Source organism: Grammomys surdaster, unplaced genomic scaffold, assembly GCF_004785775.1.
Source record: "Grammomys surdaster isolate TR1022 unplaced genomic scaffold, NIH_TR_1.0 126118, whole genome shotgun sequence".
Classification (NCBI taxonomy): domain Eukaryota; kingdom Metazoa; phylum Chordata; class Mammalia; order Rodentia; family Muridae; genus Grammomys; species Grammomys surdaster.
Window position 1 is genome coordinate 6,089,438 of NW_021620926.1, and position 20,530 is coordinate 6,109,967.

The window sequence follows — 20,530 nt, forward strand, 5'->3', positions numbered from 1 at the left end:
TCCTCCCCATGGTCTCATCATGGCTTCTAGAGTCTCTGAAATCCGTAACCTTCAACTAGGTTCCTTTGGGAGCCTGGATCCTTCCCTGGGCTGGAGGTGTGGGTCTGGTTCCTATAAAATAGATTTATAAATGCAGTGACCGTATTTTGGAGAACTGTGTAGGTCTCCAGTTTCTCGCCTCCACCAGCCCTTTGTAGACTACTTGGCCTATAATATCCTATGCGTGGTGTGTTTAGTCCAATTACGATGGAGTTGTTGCTTTGGAACCCAGCTCTCACTGGGAAATGGGGCCCTAGATTGAATGCTTGGCACGATGGCTCTGGAGCAGGCACCAACCTAGTTAACTCTCTGGAGAGCTGTCGCTAGAAGAGGCTCACATGGGTTGTTAGAACTGGACCATTCCCCTCTAGACTTCATCAATGTCGATCAGTGAAAAACGCCTTGGTATACTACGGGGTGATTCCGTTCTGATTCTGGGTGTGTTTGGAGGATGCTCCAAAAGCATTATCTGTGAGGTTCTGTCCTGATGAGTTAGGTCCCACTGCGGGTCACTGGGAAGGCTTGATGGCATTTGGGTCCTGGTTGCCGGCTATCCTCTTTGGGCTTGGAGACCCTGGGATGTTTGTTTTGTGAGAAGTTCTGACTGGTGACCAGCCCTGCCTGAACCCACTCTGTGCTTGAAAGACTGTTGTGAAAAATGTCAACAGCAGTCTTTAGTGGTCTCCACCCCACCCCTCAACACACCAGGAAGTCATGCCTTAGACAGATAAAGTTTGGGGGAAAAAAAAGGATTCAAGATGGAATAAGAGGTGTGGAGAGACGCTAAGAAAATCCATTACTGGGTTGGGGGAAAGACCTTGGGAACACATGAGCCCCATGCGTGGGCTGGGAAGGTGGGAGACGCTCCTGGGCATACAACAACCTCTAAATCATAGGAACACATGTGCTTTTTGTCAGAGTCAGGAGTGAATGACCATAGGCTAGGCTTTTAGTCTGAGTTCTTCAGGTTTTCTTTCCCTTAAATGCTAAGAGGTAGGTTGGTTATCTAGGTAATAACTTGATTTGCTAATGAGAAGTGCAGGCCGAGCTTGCTTCCCTTGTTTGCATCTCCAGTCTGTGGGCATGGCCTGGTCTTTGCATGTCTCTGGCTTCTGGACTCAGACTTGCCTGTGTTAGGTGGTGTTCCTTTTTATGGTAGGTCCTCAGATTTGAACCCTAGTTCTAGAAGTACTTTGTAAATGGTAGTGTCTCGGTGACAGAATAGCCACTCTGCCGAAATCTGAATGCCCCATGTGACCCCCATCAGGTCCCTCTCCATGTGTGTGTTTCCAGTGATTTCTCAAAACCTGTATGTGGAAAAGGACAACAGTTTACATTTCATACTTCCAAGACGTACTTAGTATTTATTTAATTGAAGATAGTGTTGACTTTTGTATCAAGAACAGACACACCTATTTTTTGAAACAAGCCAATAAACTCTTGAGTTAGCATCTTTCAACTGAACGTGAGGTAGACTTTAACTTCAAGCATGTGTTGACTTACCACTTTCCCAGCAGAAAACACTATCAAAACACTACGCGTTCATGTTTCTGATGTTGTAAAGAGACTGTTTTAATTGAAACCTATAAATAGATCTGTGACTCATGCGTCCTTGCCTCTAGAGCCAGGGGGCTTTGTTCGGTGTGTTGATGAGGGATGTGCTCCCGTGGTGTGAAAAACAAGCATTCCGTGTGCAAACAGCCAGTGTAGGGTCACCGTTGCAACCCCTTCCCCTTTCCCTTCCCCCTTCCTCCTACCCCTTCCAAATTGAACATGAATGTGATGTGACCGTCAGTGTTCCCGTAGGAAGGATGAGGCATGCGTGGTCACCCTGTAGTCTGGGTTACCTAATCATGGGACCCCGTGATTATAGCATGTAAATGTCGTCTGTGAGTCTTTCCCCCAGGCAACTCTACTGGACACCCTTAGTGTTGTCCTGGGGGTTGACAGAACTGGCTTGGTGTCCTTGCATCTACAATGGACTGTCAGACTGTCATTTGTCATGATTGATTGTATCTCCAGATGAGCTGGGCTGACCCTCAGACCCAGCTGTGACTCTGGGTTCTGTTGAGATGGAGTCCTACTGTGATCTGTGGGTGACACACAGAGTCGCAAACCTTGATTCTCTCCTCCTTCACGTCTACCTTTTAGACCAGCCAGGCTACACTTCCCACAAACTGCAGGTCCATGCCAACGAGGAATCTGAGTCTCAGCTGTCCACTTTGTAAATGCTTGCCCAGGCTGTACCAGCTGGCATCCTGATGCCAGCCCTTCAGACACTCCCTGAAGGTATCCCTCTTCTACAGACTACACTGCCAGTGCCCCCCACTCTGACCTCCTCCCACTCAGGAAGGGGCTTTCCTGGAGTGTGGCTATGCTCTGACCCTCAGTCACCCCTGAGAATTACTCCAAGAGTTCTGAGGACAGGAGCTCCTAGGTGGGCTTCCTTCATGGGCCCAAGGGTCAATCCTGGATCTCTGGGGGCAGCACCCATGTTTTGTTCCCCTAACAGGTGGATGGATAGCTTTATCTCTTGGTACCAGATTTGCTGTGTCCACAAGAGTTTGGAGACAAATGTCAGTCATTAAGGCCCAGATCTGCCCTTGATGGAACAGAAAGCTTTGTAGACAAAAGATACCAGGAAGGCTGGAAAAACTGTGCAAGGGAGGTGGGTTCAGCTTTGTACTGATACGTCTCTGTCACTGGACAGCAAACAAGCAGCCTCTCACTTTAAAGAACATTCCTTCCTTATTTTCAGACAGAACCTGACTCCATAGCCCAAGATGTCCTTGACCTCAGGATCCTCCTGTCCCAGCGTGCTGGAATTTCAAGTGTGTACCACTGTGCTCAGCTGTTTTCATTTTTATAAAAGGTGGATCAGTGGGCCACTCACACTGTTATCTTGACTTGGTGTCAATGTGTGTTCTAGACATGTGTCAGGAGGTCACAGGCATCTAGAAAAGGTAATCGCAAGTCAGTCTTCCGAGGTGGGGCAGCAGCTACTTCCCCAGGAGCTGCTGGGCAGGAGCAGAGCTGGTCACCATATACACTCAAAAATCCACTGAGTCTTAACCAAGGACAAATGGACAAGCCTCTTGGGCTTCATTTGACAGCTGGAGAACCTGAGCCAGCTGAGACCGCAGTGAGGATCTGTGCTCCGAGGGGTTTGTTTCCTAGCTGCTCGGACCTGTTTTGATTCCTAGGAAGAAGTTGAACATGTGATGGATTCTTTTATTCTTTCAGACCTTGTCAGAGTCCAGATGCACTGGAGTTAGCACCAGCTCCTCCTCCTCTTCCCTGGATCGGCCCATGGGCCTGAATTCTTGCATTTTTCTTTGTTTCCCTCTTACCTCCAAAGACACATTGAAGATGATATTTCAGGGAATGCCTTATTGGGCGGGCCTATGTGCTGGGATAGACCTTTGTGAACAGAAGAGCCTAATCTTGCTGACTAGTAAGTGACAGTAAGAAGCCCCAACATGGGTACTAAGATGCCAAGCCGTCCTCCCCTGCCCCTCCTCTGCTCCTCTCCTGCTCCTCCCCTGCACAGTCTCCTTTAAGCGGGTGGGGAAATCAGTGCTTGACCTTTGCCCAACTCCATTGCTTGCTTACCTGTCGAGGGACCCTGTTCTGCAGGGATGCAGAGGTGTGAGGGCCACTGAGCCAAGGTAATGAAGGAAAAAGAAGGAGAGAAGGAAGGAAGGAAGGGAAGAAGAAAGGAAGGAAGGAGGAAGGAAGAAGGGAGGGAGGGAGGGAAGGAGGAAGGAGGGAGGCAGGCAGTCAAAAGAGAACTTTAAACAGGATTCCTCACAGATGATGAAGGGCCAAGTGAGGGCTGATTGGAGGGTAAGTGGCCACTCACTGCCATGTGCCCCTCATAGGGGCTTAGGGGACCCCATCTCTGTGGAAGAGACCTGCAATCCATTCCACACATGCCAGGTAGTCATGTTTCTGAAGATGTGACTTATCCCTGCCCTCCTTGTCAAGGAAACTTAGACCTCTAGTGTCGCAGCCCTTAGAACCATCCCGGCTCTCTGAGTGGCAAGTTCCCACAGGCCCTTGGGCATAGCATTTTATTTTGAATGAGCCCTATTCATGAACATTGCCCTTTGATTGGCTATTCAAGGAAATAATGAAGACTTCTTGTTAGTTTTGACTTGGAATAAGCAACTAGCTGGTTGCTTCCTCTTTCCAGTTCCCTGTTCCCTGATACCTGGAAAGCAGTTGAGCTAGAGGAAGAGAAAGTTCCAGAAACCATTTCCTCACAGGACATTCATTGCATGAGGTCCCAAGGATCAACTGAGCGTGTAATGACTTCATCTCTGTAAGAGAATCCGGGAAAGATTCTGTCATTGGGAAGCATGTGAAAACACAACCCACAAGAAAGAGGACCACGATCTCAGGCTCTCTAACTTGACAGCATTAAAGCTCCTATGTCAGCACCCTGGGCAGACTGCAGTCAGGAGCAGGAGCACGGTGAGCAATGCTAACTGCTGTTCCCTCAGGGGGTCCTGATCCTGTCCAGGCCACCTGTTGGGAGCTGGGAGGCAGAGAAGGGGCCTCATTTGTGGCTTTTAAGCCAACTTGTAGATCTAATTTTGAGTCATTTTAATAACATAAAATTCATGTTCAGTGACTGGGTGGATCACTGGCCAAGTGTTGGCCGAGCAAGCCTGAGGGCCCAAGTTTGATCCCCAGCACCTGCGTAAAGAAACCAGCTGCAGCAACGTGTAGCTGTAATCCCAGCACAGGGGACAGGGTGACAGGGGGACCTCTGGGCTTGTTCCTTGGTGGTGTGGTTCACGGGGTTGGGGTTGGGGAGGAGGATAGGAACGTTGCCTAGCAGAATTGGCTGGAATTCAGAATCTCTAGAGTTAGTGAGACATCCTGTCTTGAGGGATAAGGTACAGAACACTCACTATTGGCAACATCTGAGTTCCTGAACTTATATATGTGCATGTGGGAACACACACACACACACACACAAACTCTAGTGTTCATCTCCACCAAATAACAAACTCAGTTCTATGCAGACCTAACTAGCTCCTTTAGTAAAAGGAGACAGTAATTTATGTTTTGGCATATAATTCTAGAACTGTGTGTGGCTGTCCTATTTCAGGGTGAATTGCCTCTATGCTGTGTCAAGAGCCTATACTATATTTTAATAGGATCTCTTCTGGTTTCTGGACCAGCCTAGAGTATTTTACACAGTGATGAGTATTTTAGTGTTCAAAGTCCACCGAAGAGAGCTGCGTTCAGAAGTGGGCTTATTCTGTCCGTCTTCGAATTTCTCAGCGTCCCTCCGGGACTTCTGGAGAGCTGGCCAGTGACTAAGGCTCCTTTTTATGCCGTGGAAATCCCTCCTTCCTTCTTTTAGAACCATCATATACTTATGTGCGAGAGCTGTGTCTGTGGTTTTCTGCCTATCTGGCTATACTCTTTTGTTGTTCTTGCCTTATCTCCTCCTGTTCTCGGTGAAAACAGAGTGGGGACCCCAGACAAATAGGAGCCAAAGGCAGTGTGGTGGCTTATGTGGCGAGCTGCTTTCTGTCTGCAAGTTTCCGCATCGTGGGGGCTGTTTCTACCTAGATTGTTCCATCGGCAGGTTCAAGGTGCTGGCGCCCCCTGCTGCATCCCAGGAGCATTGCTCTTGTGTGACTCAGAAGGAACTTGTTAGTGGGAGGTGTGGGGGTAGGGGAAGGCTAGAACCCATGGTGTGAGTGGCTTCCCAGCTGAGTGAAGGAAGGTCGCGTGAACCCAGCTGGGCATCTACTGAGATGGCGTTCCTGCCTGCTGCGGCTGGGGCTGGGCAGAGACCCTTCTCCGCTTCCCTGTCTTCTCTGTGCCTACTTCAGAGGGAATTTGAATTCAGTTCTCCACAGGAAAGGACTGGCTGCCTGAAGGAGGCCTCTGCCGCGCGAGACAGGGTCGCTCTGCTACCAAGACAGAGGACAGCAGAGTTGTCTACCTGAAGACTTCAATTTTAGATATTTTAAGAGGCAAATGGTGGTTTGATGCGGCCGCTGGATGCAGAGTATGTCTGCGAGTGAATGTGTGTGTACTGGGCATTGGGGAATGGCTGTGTGCCCCATGGAAGGAGACAGGAAACTGTTGCTACACCCTTCCCCAAGTAGCGTTCAGGACCAGCTGGTAATGTGTGTGGGCCAAGAGCAAAAGTAAAAATGGTGACCTCCTTGTTCCAAATGATTGGGGATTCAGCAGTGGCCGAAGAGAATTGAGCTGAGTTTGGGCCTTGCTGCTTGCGGGGAGGATGGGAGGTGGAGGTGGGGTGGGGGTGAGGACATCCTGGAGCTGGCCTTGACTACAAAGGGAGCAGGGCCTTGTCATGTCTCTCTTCTTTGGAAAGGTCTCCCTTCTCCCTCCCTCCCTCTCTCCGTTCCTCCCTTTTTTCTTTTTCTTTTCTTTTTCTTTTTTTGTGCTCTCTTTTTCATGCTTTTATTTATTTTTATTGGATATTTTATTTACATTTCAGATGTTATCCACTTTCCCCATTCCCCCCACACCACCCAGAACCCCCCATCCCATCCCCCCTCCTCCCTCCCTTTTTTCTTTTCCTTTCCTTGCAGTGCTAAGGATCAAAGCCAGGGCCTCATGCATTCTTAGAAAGAGATGTTGTTTCTCAAAACTCTCTTTTATCTCTTAGAAGTAAAAAGTCTGGAATAATGAGGGCATGGAGAACTCCGGCTCACAACTGAAAGCACCCTGAATGGATGGGGAATTGTCAACCGATGGTTGATGGTTTCTCAGGTCCTGGACCAGGGTGTGTCTCTGGATATCAAGCGGCCTTTGAGTCTTCATAATTGAATTTTCTGCTTTGAAATAAAACCTTTCCCCTATTCAAGGGGTGGACTCCCTGTTTCTGGTGTCACAGAGGAGATTCTAAACTACTTTAACAGAGAAGAGCCTAGAAGGACTCAGTGTTCCTGTCCCTGATGATGACTGGTCATTTGTTCCTTTAGATACTGCTTTCTGGAGGGGAGTAGGTGGAGCCAGCTGCCTGTCTGCCCTAGAGGTCAAGTGTCTGAGAGTTTGCTCCTGTGAGGCAGGGCTCTCACATGCTAGATCCCCCATGTGTCTTTGGGTGTTAGCAAAGAAGAAAGACTCTCCTGTGTGTAACCTCCATGTTTTGGAAGCCCACAGCTCTGGGGAGACCAGAAGTTCTGGGGCCACTCCTTGAAGCTGTGTGTGTGTTGCTTTGTTGTGCAGTCTGTGTTGTGCTGAATGCTCCAAGCCCTTTGAGGCTGTTTGCCTTTTGCAGATGTAGAACCTTGTCTACCCATGCAGAGCAATAATCTTTCTTGTGTTTCCTGATTCCACTTCTGTAATCCCAGCACTCCAGAGATGGAAACAGGAGAATCAGAAGTTTAAGACCAGCCTGGGCTACATGAGACCCTCTTTCAAAACTAGAAATGCAGAAACTAAAAAGGGAAACCCACAGAAGGCTCGCCTGTCATGGCTTTAAATCACCTTAAATGAAAGTAGATTGTTTCCATAGGTCATGATCCGTAGAGGCATCTGACCACTACTGTGTCAGTACCCATTTTAATGAATGAGTATTTTGGGATACACTTCATCAATCAACATTCTTAAAGCGTTACTTACTGAATATTGCTGTCAGAACATTCTCTCAAAAGATTGTTAATGATGCTCAGTGGTTAGAAATGCATTTGTTGTTAATGGTCCCAAATATCTTGGAGCTGAGAGGTCAGCCTCAGATCTGGTCCATGGCAGTCTACAAGCTGAAGTCTGAGTCCTCCTTGCCCCTCTGTATGGCTTGGTGCATACAGGGGGTGCAGGCTACCACTCGCCTGTCTTGTACTGTCTTAGCTCTTTGACTCTGCAACATTGCACACGTCGATGGTGAACATAGGTGTACATATCCGTACAGAGGTAAAAAACCTCTGCAAACTGTCCTGTGCCTGACAGACAGCTCACAGCTCCTAGATTTCTGTATTTTATGCATTTTCCAACAACAACAACAACAAAAACAACAACAAAAAGACAGAAATCCACTACATAATGTGAAAAGATTGTGTTCTGTATGTGGTTCGTCATGAAATTCTTGCTGTATGTGTTTGGGAATGACGATTATATGTATATACAGTATGTAAGAGGCTATGCTGTTCAATGTTGCGTAAACTTAACAGATTCTCTAGTCTGAATATTTAACTTGTTATTGTAAAATGTGATTTCTCATTGAGAGATTATTTTTCTGTATGTATATGAGAGTATTTTAGGAATCTAACTTAAGTGCATAAACTATAGAAGAAACTTAAAAACATATCCCAGGAGTAGATATGCGTGATCAGATCACTTGAGTTCAACCAACTAAATTTTATTAAAAAACAAATCCAAGTTGAATGTTTAGGAATTCAAAAGTGTGGATTTTTTTCCTGCCTTGCTGGGGACATGTGGTCAGTGAGATGGGTGGAGGCATGGTGAAACGGAAGAAGTCCTGTAGCCATGGCCTGGGATGAGACCATGATCCACTACAGTTAACGCATACTGATACATGCATATTCTGAAGAGATGAACAGCCTGCCTTCCACAAGACCTGTTGCCACAGACAGTGGGCTCTAGTCAGGAACATGGCATGGTCAGAGAATTCAGGGGCATTCAGGGAGGCCACACACTGGCTGAAGCCTCTCTCACCATTTCGAAGCACACAGGGAGGCTGAGCTTCGTCTTTTCAGATGCAGCTGCTTTCAGGCAGGATGAACAGGTAGCCTGAAGCTTCCTGGAGGCCCATGCTGGGACAAGAGGCCTAGCTTCCCGTTCTACTCTCTCCCCAGAAAAATCCAAAGTCCAGGCTGCTCCTGGGCACAGCCCTTCTTGACCACCTCAAATGTTGCTTCAGATGAACCAGGGAGGGTTCATTTAACAGTTCTAACCTCACCTCTAACCCTTGCTCCCCAAGAGAGTATCACAAATGACTTTAGTTAGTGGTGACCTTTTGAGTCCAACCTTACCCAGCTGACCAGAAATGCCTCTTAATTAAGAGCTGGCTTCTTGTGACTCGGGTGAATACTGATCACTCCTGGAAGTCTATGGTACACCAATTAAAAGGACTCTCGGAAGTGTGAGCATTGGGCGAGCACATCTTTCAGTTGTGTACCTCTTAATACTGCCAACTGTAGGCTTCACATTGCTGGAGGCTGAAGCAGAAGTAATGTCCTGACTGCAGAGATGCAGGCATCTTTACTGCAGGATGCTTCCTGGGCTCTGCAAAGGCTAGAAATGACTGGGTGTCCTGTAACTGTCTCTAGTACCAAAGATCAGACCATTCAGAGATCTCTGCTCAGATGTAGCCTGGGAAGGCCATGTCAAGTCAACATGCAGAGCCACCTAAATTCTGGCTACCTTGTCTAGAGACCTCATTTCTTTTCTCCTGACATGCTGGCCTTTGGGCTGGGGTAGTCATAGGTTGTGAGAAAAAAATCACCCACACAACTGTCCCTTGTCTTGGATGTTCTCAATGTGCAGACAAGAGAAGCTAGTACGTCGGTCCTCCCCCACAGCGTTGGTGGGTTAGCTAGCCTTTGTGATCTTTGTCATGGGCCATGAAGCTGGTGGGATGCAGCTCCTTCACAGCCCTGTCCACTGGCAGAACTAGACCACTCCTGAGAGACGTCCCACGCATTGTAATACCTACCTGTCGCTGAATAACAGTACTTACGAGCCGGGCGGTAGTGGCACATGCCTTTAATCCCAGCACTTGGGAGGCAGAAGCAGATGGATTTCTGAGTTCGAGGCCAGCCTGGTCTACAGAGTGAGTTCCAGGACAGCCAGGACTACACAGAGAGACTCTGTCTCGAAAAACCAAAACAACAACAACAACAAAACAATACTTACAAAAAGGAGATTATATTGTCTGTTTTATAACATTAATGAAGTTCTAAAAAAGTATTAGACATTATTATAAGTTACAGAATTCCACACTTACCTAAGGTTTGCTGGTGCAGGGCCACACAGCTTCTTCTCCATTTGTTTAAAAACAGGCTTTTTTATTTTTATTTTTTGATGTTGGAAGACTCCTTTGGCATCTAATTATGTATGAATCTACCCATTCAGATCAAGGCAACAGCGGGTTTTCTGCTTTCTTTACACCAGAGGCAGCACTGGCAGGAACCAGGCCCTTGAATCTAAGGGCAGTCTCCTCAAATGATTCTGGGGCCATTCGGCCTGTGTGGTTTCAATCATATAGTTCACGAAAACAACAGCCAATGTCACCAGCTCAGGTTGAAATCTTTCTACTTTCACTTCTCTGCAGACACAGGATGCTAACAGCCCTGAAGACAGGTGTCTCTTCTTGTGTCTGTTTCCCAGAGATAAAGTTGTAGTTGTACAAGAAAAATGATGCAAAAATAAATCTAACAAACAAACAAACAAACAAACAAACAAACAAACCCAGCCTGGCAGTGGTGGCGCACACCTTTGATCCCAGCACTTGGGAGGCAGAGGCAGGTGGATTTCTGAGTTCGAGGCCAGCCTGGTCTACAGAGTGAGTTCCAGGACAGCCAGGGCTACACAGAGAAACCTTGTCTTGAAAAAGCAAACAAACAAACAAACAAACCAAAACAAGGCATCCACCCCTCTTCAACTCTCCCGTGCCTTCTTGGTAGCAGACACAGACTCCTTGTGTTGAGTATTTCCAAGAGCATGAGAAATGCTGAGAACAGTCAGGGGGTGCCAAAGGCAAAGTCAGCAAGCCCAAATTCAGGAGAGACAAACCCACACAACACACCCTAGAGATTCTTCTACACAAGTGTTTTTCTGCTTTCTGGGCAAGGTCACACAAGATTGGCCTTGAACTCCTGGTCTTCCTGCCTCAGCACCCCAAGTCTGAGATTCCAGGCATGCACAACTGGCTGCGGTGAGACCTGTGATGTTCTCACGTGTTATTCTGAGTACCTAGCACGGATGTTACACACTGTGCCCCATACACAAGGACTGTTCAGTTGCACAAGTCCCAGGAGCCTTCCCATCTTGTTTGCTTGTTTTTGTCATCAGCTCTGGAGTTTTTGAGGAGTGCATAGGACTGGGCTGTTTGACTCTACATCCATTTATCCTAATTTGTCCTAAGTACCAAATGGCTGCATTTTGACATCTATTTTTAAACTTATCATTTTTGCTTGTTATGTGGTGGTGGGGGGGGGCATGTATGCATACACAAGTGTCTTACTTGCAGAGGCTGGAGGATTTGCAGTTACAGGTGTTGGCAAGCTGACTTGGGTGCTGAGTTAGAATTCAGTACTTCTGGAAGAGCAATATATGCTCCACTGAGCCATCCTGTATTTTGGTTATTGGCTATTCTGCTTTTTGTTGTTTTTTGCTGAGACAGTTTCTGTGTGTAGCCCAGGCCATTCTAGAAAGCACTCTGTAGAGCAGGCTGGCTTCGAACTCAAGAGATCTGCCTGTCTCCAGAGTGCTGGGATTAAAGGCATGTGCCACCACTGCCTGCCTTGCTCTAATTTTAAAGAGGGTTTTGATATGTAAACCAGGCTGACACCAAAACTCATAATCTCCCTGCCTCTCAGTCTTCTCAGAGTTCAGGAAGTGAGTGGGATTATGGATGTGGCACACACCAGGCTGTTTTGACAGTTAGGAAGGGTATCGTTGTAAACCTGGGTGTGTGGTGTCTGAATCTCAGCACTTGAGAGGCAGAGTCAAGGCTGCCTCAGACTCATGGCCAGCCTCATCTACAGAGTTCTAGGCTGTTGTACTCCACAAGGCTCTGGGGTCATCTCTGGCAACTTCAAGATATAAAGCTCAAAACATTCCAGCATTTGTGTGCTTCTTCAAGGGGAAGCTGGCTGAGCCGATTCTCAAGAATTTGTGAGCTAACCTGTAGCAGGCAGTTTGTAGGAGCCTTGGAGTCAGTGTGTGAGGCTGCCGGGTCCTCAGGAACAAGCTGGAAGGGGAGTCTTTTGAGAGTGGAGTATGGCGAGGTCACACTCAGCAGAGGGTGGGGTGTACATTCAGCTACAGGTTATTCCTTCCTTGTGGTAAGAGCCTAGAGGTCAATGGGAAAACCTGACAGGGTGAAGGTGCCTTTGGCAGCACCTGGCTTCGTCTCCCAGCCTGGATGCTCTGGATCCTGCCATCTCATCCGTATCCAGTTGAAGAACCCACCCATGTGGACTAGCAGGCTGCTGCTGAAGGTAACCTGGGACGTGTCCTTTCCCTCTTTTCCACTTGCTAAGACTTAGCCCTGTGGTGAGGCACATCAGACCTGGCCAATGCAAATCACTAGCTGCAGCCCCAGGCTCATCAGTGAGACAGAAGTGCTATCAGGCCAACTATGTCTTGGCATTCTTGGTTCCAGGGAAAGCAGAGTCCTTTGTCCTTATAGTCCTGTTGGGGTCTCTGGTAGGTGGCTGCCAGGTATGATGGGCAGGTGAGGGCACACAAGCCAAGCTGTAGCATGTAGCCCTGCTCTCTTTCTGCCTCTTCTTGAGGTATTCCGTCAGGAGCCCTCCGGAGTAGTCAGTATGTTAGGCACGCACTCGAACTCGTAGGAGTGTTCAAGGAGGGGCCTCGGGGCAGAGCTCTGGCTTCTCTGGCAGCCTCAGAGGGAAGCTTCGGGAAGAGTATGTCAGTGTTGTTTGGCTCTAGGTGGACTGGGAGCATGTCAGGGACAGTGACAGAAGGGACATGGAACTTGTGTGTAGCCTGGCTGGCTGGAGATGGCAAACCAGGGCCCTGGGCCTCACCTCCTGCTGCTTAGCCACATTACTCTGAGCAAATCACAAGACTGCTAGGAGCACAAAGTGTAGTCTTGAGAGTTAGAGCACCCTACTCTGTCAGGGTTAGGGGCTCTGTCAGGACTGAGCGACTTTCAGTAGGGAGACCTTAAGGCTGGTTACGGACCAGTTCTCAGCTACCCCAAGGACATGCGACTTTCATCGGCGATGCTTGACTGTGAATGTGTACAGTGCTAACCGAAGCAATGAATTCCTAAGAACAACACATACAAACTGAATCCTCCAACCCAAAGGACTGTCTAACCTTGAGACTTAGAGGGTCTGGTGGGAAGAGGAAAACCTGACACTGCCCCTTAAAGGACAAGGACCCTCCTCACGCCCTCTGTTCAGGAAGCATTTTATTGTTGCTCCAAGGACAAGAGCTCACACAGGCGACAGTCTCTCAGAGCAACTCCCGCATGGCCTTGCTCAGCTTCTGAATCTTGCTCTTTGCAGACATATCAACGTACTTCTCCCCAATTCGGACAATCATCCCACCCATGATTGACGGGTCAGTCTAGGAAAGAAAACAGGTCGCACACATGAGACACAGCGCTCCATCAGGTGGGTGGACGGAAACCTCCGGGGGTAGGCAGGCCACCCATGACACCAATAGGAACTACATATTATGTGTAAGGCGCCTTAGCACTAATGGGCACACTTCACAATTATGCAAACCCACCTTGACCTCCAGTTTCAGTATTTGGCTTTTACTCAAGAAGCTCGTCAGCACTGTCTTTAACTCAGAGAGAACAGCTTCATCGAGAGGCTGAAAAAGAAGCAAGCATCCTTTAAACATATACAGCAGCACAGTCAAGGGAAAGGGAGACACCACAGTGGGCATGAAACCAAGACAGGCCAGCGGCTCCTAGCTGACCTATGTGTGCATGCCATATGTGTTGGGGCGCAGGCTAAGGAGTGACCGCATCACAATGTATCTTCTAATGCACTGGTTCTAGGCACAGGGCTTGGCCACATAAGACCTCCCCCTAAAGCTCCATAGGTGCCCTAAAACACTGAACTATAACCTGGACAAGGCCAGGGGCTGCACACTGCAACTACTGCTTGTGTGTATGCATCAAATACTTTTCCTGTTTTGGCTGACCCACGTCTCGGGGAAGACAATAAAATGACTTGTTGCAGGGTATACAATGTATAAGCCTGTGCTCAGAACCTGAGCCCATCCTAGGCTTCAGTTTCCGGACCATAAAATAAAGACAATTACCATTCAATTTTATACCTATTTTCTGAGAGCAGTAACACATTACAAGGTCCCCAGTAGATGGCAGCCCCGATAAATGGTGGCTAGTTAATGCTTCATTCCAGTAGGTCAAAAGGCCTGTGCACCCCAACCCACAGGTTAGACACACACCCATCCTAGAACTCAATATGGCATTTAAGACTTCAGGTTGTAAAGGGACCTAAATCACTATTTCATAAAACACTCACTAACCACTAATAGGACACACGCTGGGCCTTCCAAGTGAAAGCTGACAGAACTGTGAAGAGTGCAACAGAGCCTGCTACTTACAGATGCTGTGGTCACTGTGCACGGCACTTCTCCACGGTGGACACTCATGATGGTGGAAAAGGCAGAGATGACGCCCTGGGTGTTGGTTATGCGACCATTTTCAACAAGTAAATCTGGGAAAGTGACAGGAAACTCACTGAATCACCCAAAGCAATGCCACCTTGTAGCCTGAAAATATCTTATTCAAAGTGCTTTAAGAATATGGTAATGGGTTCTGGAGAGACAACTCAGTGGTTATGAGCACTGCTTGTTGCTCCTGCAGAGAACCCAGGTTCAATTCCTAGCACCCAAATGGTGGCTCACAAACCATCTGTAACTTCAGGTCCAGGGAATCCGATGTCCTCTTTTGACTTCCTGGGGCACCAGATTTGTGCCTCACACTCCCCAAACAGTTATTTAAGAGACGCTCGCTGGGACCATCCTGCACTCACTCATGAGGTTGGCCGTCAGCGGAGAGAACTTTTCCTTTGTGGTGATGTCTTTCAGGCTTTTCATCTTGATGGACCGCTTGATGTAGGGATTCAGAACAGCAAGGGACACCTTGGGATCCTTCAGGAGTTGCTGAAAGTACATACACAATCCCAGCTGCTACAGTTTTTGTTCATGGCTTTACATGGGATTAAAAACATGTTTTGAGGAACTTCAAAAACACCTTATGAAGTTTCTTACATGCATTTTAAAGGATCCTAAGAATTAAGCAGCCGAAGTCTCACACGTATGACATGGCAAGCCTGCTTTTCTCACTACACCATCCCAAGTACACTGAGCTCCTGAGCTTCTGTCTCAAGAGACCTTAACTGTGCCCTCCCTCCGACAGAGCTCCTGAACAGTCTAACTTTGAGAGACTGGTCTGAGAGGGCAAACCCCACGTGTTGGGAAACATCTCATCCCCTCTGCTGGGTACCCACCTGCCCACCCCAGCCTCAGGCCAGAGTTCCAGGACGTGCAGTGGTTCTTCCTGGGTGGGTATCTTCCAGGTAAACGTGTCTACCTGCCTGTCGGCCACTCCCAGAGCCTCACTGGCTCCTGGCCAGAATTTAGGCCACTGCCACAGAGTGCTGAGACTTTCATGCTACTGTTTCCCCCTGAGAAGCTGCACAGAAATGCCTTTCTGATCCCTCTCAGACCCCCAGAATCTCACTTATGGAACCTCAGATAACTATCTCCCCTCTTTTTCCTCTATGACTAACTATTGGATTTTATCAAACCAAAATCTAAGTAATTAAAAACATGAGAGAGAGAGAGAGAAAGAGAGAGAGAGAGAGAGAGAAAGGGAGAGAGAGAACATACACACCTGTATGGGTCACAGTGAATGTGTGCAGGCCAAAGAACAAGGGAGCCCTACAGTCTTTGAGTTGGTTCTCTCCTTCCACCATGTGGGTCCCAGAAAATCAACTCAGGTTGTCACCTTGGTGGCAAGTGTCCTTACCCAATGCACCATCTTGCCTGCCCCAAACCTCAGTCTAATGTCTACTACCAAAACCACCATCTTGACGGTGAACAGGACTGCCTGGCTCAAAGAGAGCAGAACTGTCCACCACATGCAGTGCTCACCAGCACACGGACTGTTCGTCAGCGCCTCCCCACAGGGGAGAGGCCAGGCCCAACCCAGCTCCTCGGTATTATCTGCAGACAGTGGAAGACAGGGCTGAACTTATGCTATCAAATCTGGGCACTAGCTTAAGCTGACAGAAGGAGGCGAACAGCTGCAGCATCTGTGCTGTGGTGTATCTACACACAGAGGACGTGGTGCAGCATCCGTGTTGCGGTATATATACACAGGATGTGGTGTTAGCCTGGGCAGTTGGCCTTTTCTCATCAGTAGATGCGCAGATTACAAAGTACACACTATTCTTAAAACATGTAACTGAAAAAACTATCTTCTCTCTTGAGCGGCTGAGTCTACACTCTCTCAGCTCTTCCTTTAGGGAGCCCTATATAGCCTTAGGGGCAGCTATCCCTGAGGAAATGGAAGGGGTGGCCTCTGACCCAAGGCACACTTGGGTTTCTGCTAATTCACAAAGCTGACGGTTTTCTTTTGTGTTTCAAGAGAAAATACAAAGAGAAAAGTCCTCTTCCCTAAGACCCTGGGCCTGCTACCACTGACACAAAGCCCCGACTTTGCACCCAGTCACTCTTTCTCACACCTTGGGACCAAATGTGTAATCACAAATGTGTAATTACAAAAACCTGGGAAGGGCGAGAGGGCCCAGTGAGAGGGCCCAGCTCAAAGGCCCCTGCTGCCAAGGCCGCTGGCCTGAGTGTGACCCTAGGACTCAGTGTAAGGGGGAGGACTCTGACCTCTGCACCTGCCCTGCGTGTGCCTGACACTCCCCAACTCCCAAGAAAGAAAGAAATAATTAAAAAAAAAAATGAAACCCAGGATGTTTCTAGAGAAACTTTCATGAAGAAAATATAACTTCAGTACAGTGACAATACAGTCAAAAGACATAAACTTGATCTTTAAATTCTTTTCTAAAATGGCAAGTGTTCTTGAGTTGTATTTTGATTTCATTTCTGGGAAGCTGGGTTCACGTTAACATACTCATGCTTCTCCTAGCTTGCATTACACAAAAGTTCCAGAATAATAAAGCAGTCTTATTATTAACATGTCTATAGTAAACATTTTTTGTAGTTTCTAGTGGTTCTTTTTATAGATTATACCCCGTTAGGAACGCACAGCTATGACAACTGAAGATGAAGTGTAGGAATGGGAACAGACACAGGCCCAGCAAGAGAGCTCTCACCCCCATCCGCAGCAGCTCCTTCTCCACCTGGTCCAGCTTATTCTGTTTAGATGCAGCAGAGTACAGGGCGGTTGCATAGCGGCCTTCGATGCCATAGACCTGAACAGGGGGCTGGAGACAAAAGTGAGGGAGGAGGGGAGAGTGGCAGCTATATCAGGTCAGAAGTACTCCTACCTCAGAGGCTGCATTCCCCCTGCCAAGCCAGTGAAGCACTTCACCAATGCAGTCCTAAGTGAGAACCACAAACTAGGGACGTCTCCCTGGCTGGGACTCTCTACCTTTAGTGTCCGGCGTCTCTCCCAGCCCTCCCTACCTGCAACTGTGAGGGTGGGAAGCTTTTGCTGTCTTTGACCTAAGCACAGAAGTTTAGTACTGCAGCAGGTAGTTGTGAAGTTAAGTGGAGTAGGGGCAGTGTGTAAGAAGTGCACATGTGTATGTGTCTCCATCACGGGGATCTGGTGTTCTAAGAAGTTCTCAGGAGGGATAAAATGGCTCCACTCAGAGGATGAAGGAATTTAGTGCTGATAAGAAGCGTGGCGTGTGTTGCTGTAAGTTCCAACTAATGTCCCCTAGAGCATTCAGTTCTGCTACTCCAGAGGAGACTGTGAGTGCAGATCACTGGCCTGGGTGCCAGAGAGCATGGCAGCCATGAACTAGAATAAAGAACTATAAAATAAATGCACATGTAGTCACACTTCAATCTGCATCGGGTCAGAGGTCAGTCAGACTTCTGGCCCAGCAGACCTCTGCAATGGTGAGACTGTCGGTACCTGGAACAGGACCTGTCAGTACTGACTCTGCTTGGGGAAGAAAGGTGCCGACTGCAAGCATGCCCCATTGCTGCTGGAGTCAAGAAGCAACATGGAGTTACCACAGAGTATCAACTACCTGAGAATCTGGGCACTTCACTTTCTTTTGTTAGCAATAGTTCCATCATAAAAAGAGAACAAAAGGCTAGCATATCTATGGAGGATTACTAGGAAAAACAACTTAAGATTCTTTTATACATACACCATGCATGCATGCATGCGTGTGCGCGTTTGTGTTTGTGTCTGTGCACACCACACGTGGAGAACAAAAGACAACTTTCAGGTCTTTCTTTCCTTTCCCCATATGGTTTCCAGGGATCCAGGGATTGAAGTCACACTCTCAGACTTACCATCAACCAGCCTTCACCTGTTGAACCCTCTTGCTGGGCCCAAACAAGTAATTTTTAGAACATTAAAGACTAAGGTTGAGCCCACCATATGTGACAGTAGCCTGACAGCATCTCCTGCATCCCAGGCACTCATGTAAGAACTGCTACTCATGCAGACAAAGGTTAGTAATTACACACCTCACCATATTTCTGCTCAACTCACTCTCTCATTGCTTTCCAACCACAGAAAATTTAAAAAGTAAGCTAACATACCCTTACAAGCTTGGCAAAGGGCCTGACCACAGACGTACTGAAGCTCCGAACCTTTAGGACAAAAGAAAACAGATCAGACCAGGTTTCTGCATTAGCTCAGCAATGTGTTAAAATAATCTAGTCCAATAGTTGTATAGTCCATTTGTATCATCACATAGGTCATACGAGTGGGGACTGCTCTGTATAACCTAGATGCTCCCTATTGAGAAGCACCCCAAATCCCTTCAGAAACGGCCTTTCCACCACCTTCCTCCCTGGGTAGTTGAGAGAGAAAACACTAACTTCCAAAAATTGAATTAAAAAAAAAAATTAAAAGCTTTATCACATTTGGGGAAAATGCTTTATGGAAGTGGTGGGTTTATATTTCTATCACCTTTGAGAAAAACTTTAATGAACATAAGCCGAGTCCAGTCTTGATTCAAGCAAACCTACTTGCTTAGGAATTGAAATGCTATCTAAGACCAAACATTAATTCTTTTGATATAGTTTTGAAGACAGGCTTCAGGTCTTAAGACATGACATTGTGTCTGTCACTGGAGAAGCCTGGAATCCAGTTTAAAAATCACTTCGGGAGGGCACAGGTCACTGTCATATACATCCATCTCTACAATGTACTCGATTACAACTGGCTATGAGGGTTAAAAAGTTTTCTAACGCCTTGATAAAAATTATGAATGAAATACAAATGAAAATTATCACACCAGATGATCCAGGCACGTAATTTTCCCACCCAATTCCAGGTTCTGTTGGACTTAGCCGGTTCCAATCTCACCATCACTTACTGGCTGCCAGTCAAAGAGGTTTAACCCTTCTTTATAAACACTTGGAAGGCGCTTTACGAACACTCAATACTCCTAAACAGCAGCTAGCCCTGAAAGGTTTACCCACAGGTTAGACATGTGCTTTCCCCAGTTCTTTCTCTCAAGCCCTTGCCAGCTGCTCGGCTACACAGTTGACTCCTGGATGTCAAGGTCAAGATAGCGCAATCCGTGCCCACTCCCCACCGGGACCAAACGCGGATACTCCCCACGTTGCCTGCAGTCACCGGGCCCCACGAGGCTGGGTGGGCGGCCTGACCCCTCAGTCACGGCCTCACACGCATCGCTGGGAGCCGGGGACCAGCAACCCCAGGAAGAACCCTCCGGTCAGCGTCTACCTGTCGGGACAGCCCGGACGCTGCTGAGGCGGCCATCTTTTCCCGGGCGGCTGTAGGTCAAACCCAAATGAGAAGAGACTAGTGGCACCAGAGCGCACGCGCGCGCCGGCGTGATCGCTGGGCTTTCTGGGAAATGTACGCATCAGGAACCCGGGGCGTGTGGGTAAGAACCTCTTGCATTCTGGGAGTTGTAGTCCATAGGTGCCCTGGTCGGGCTGGACTCTTGAACCGAACAAGATCTGAAAATTAAATCTGAAATTAGGTTTACATTTAGATTCTTTGTACATGCATTGTCAACACAGTTGGCCGGTCTGGAACCTGCAGAAGTGTGCTTCTGTGGCAATACTTCAGACTTAAAATAAAAACCACAAGTGAACCTCCCGGGGCGCACGTCTTGGCTCTTCTGGCCGTATTTTGAGTACATAGAGCAGTTGACAGATTCTTTATTTTGTGTTTGTGCTTTTTATACACGCAGATTCACAATCTATATATAATTTAGTATCTTGCTGTTTACGTTAATATGAGGGAAGATGGGTACAGAATTATATGGGTTGCAAATAGCCTTTTAAAAAATTTTTTATGTGTGTGTTTCCTTACATATTTATGTGTACCATGTGTGCCTTTTGCTTTAGAGTCCAGAAAAGGACATCAAGTCCCTTGGAGCTGGAGTTGCAGTTGTGAGGTGCCATCGGGGTGCTGGGACTGAGCACAGGTCCCCCGCAGGAGCAACCAGTGCCCTTAACCTCAGGAATATATTTTGTATAAGCGAATTTCTAAGTTATGGCGCTTTTATAAACATGTCCATAGCTGCAGAATCATCTACTTTGACTCTGTAAATTAATCATTCTATGACTTTTCAACACAATTTACGTGGTTTAAACT

The 20,530-nt window shown here is 47.6% G+C and overlaps 1 protein-coding gene across 1 annotated transcript; it reads right to left on the bottom strand.

Moving 5' to 3' along the window:
- Positions 1-13,144: 13,144 nt before the first annotated feature.
- Positions 13,145-19,757, bottom strand: Atp5po (ATP synthase peripheral stalk subunit OSCP). The gene is made up of 7 exons (XM_028756365.1): positions 19,649-19,757; positions 18,493-18,543; positions 17,082-17,192; positions 14,766-14,895; positions 14,335-14,447; positions 13,486-13,572; positions 13,145-13,320 (listed from the first exon to the last, which is right to left on the bottom strand). The coding sequence occupies exons 1-7, from the start codon at positions 19,682-19,684 to the stop codon at positions 13,207-13,209; spliced, it is 642 nt and encodes a 213-aa protein (XP_028612198.1). The 5' UTR covers positions 19,685-19,757; the 3' UTR covers positions 13,145-13,206.
- Between the last annotated feature and the right edge of the window lie 773 nt (positions 19,758-20,530).

Coding starts and splice junctions, on each gene's coding strand:
- Atp5po (XM_028756365.1), bottom strand. CDS start 19,684: ATGGCCGCCTCAGCAGCGTCCGGGCTGTCCCGACAG. Junction 17,193..18,492: donor CCTTTGCCAAGCTTGTAAGG/GTATGTTAGCTT, acceptor TTTTGTCTCCAG/CCCCCTGTTCAGGTCTATGG. Junction 14,896..17,081: donor AGGAGCTGCTGCGGATGGGG/GTGAGAGCTCTC, acceptor ATGTACTTTCAG/CAACTCCTGAAGGATCCCAA.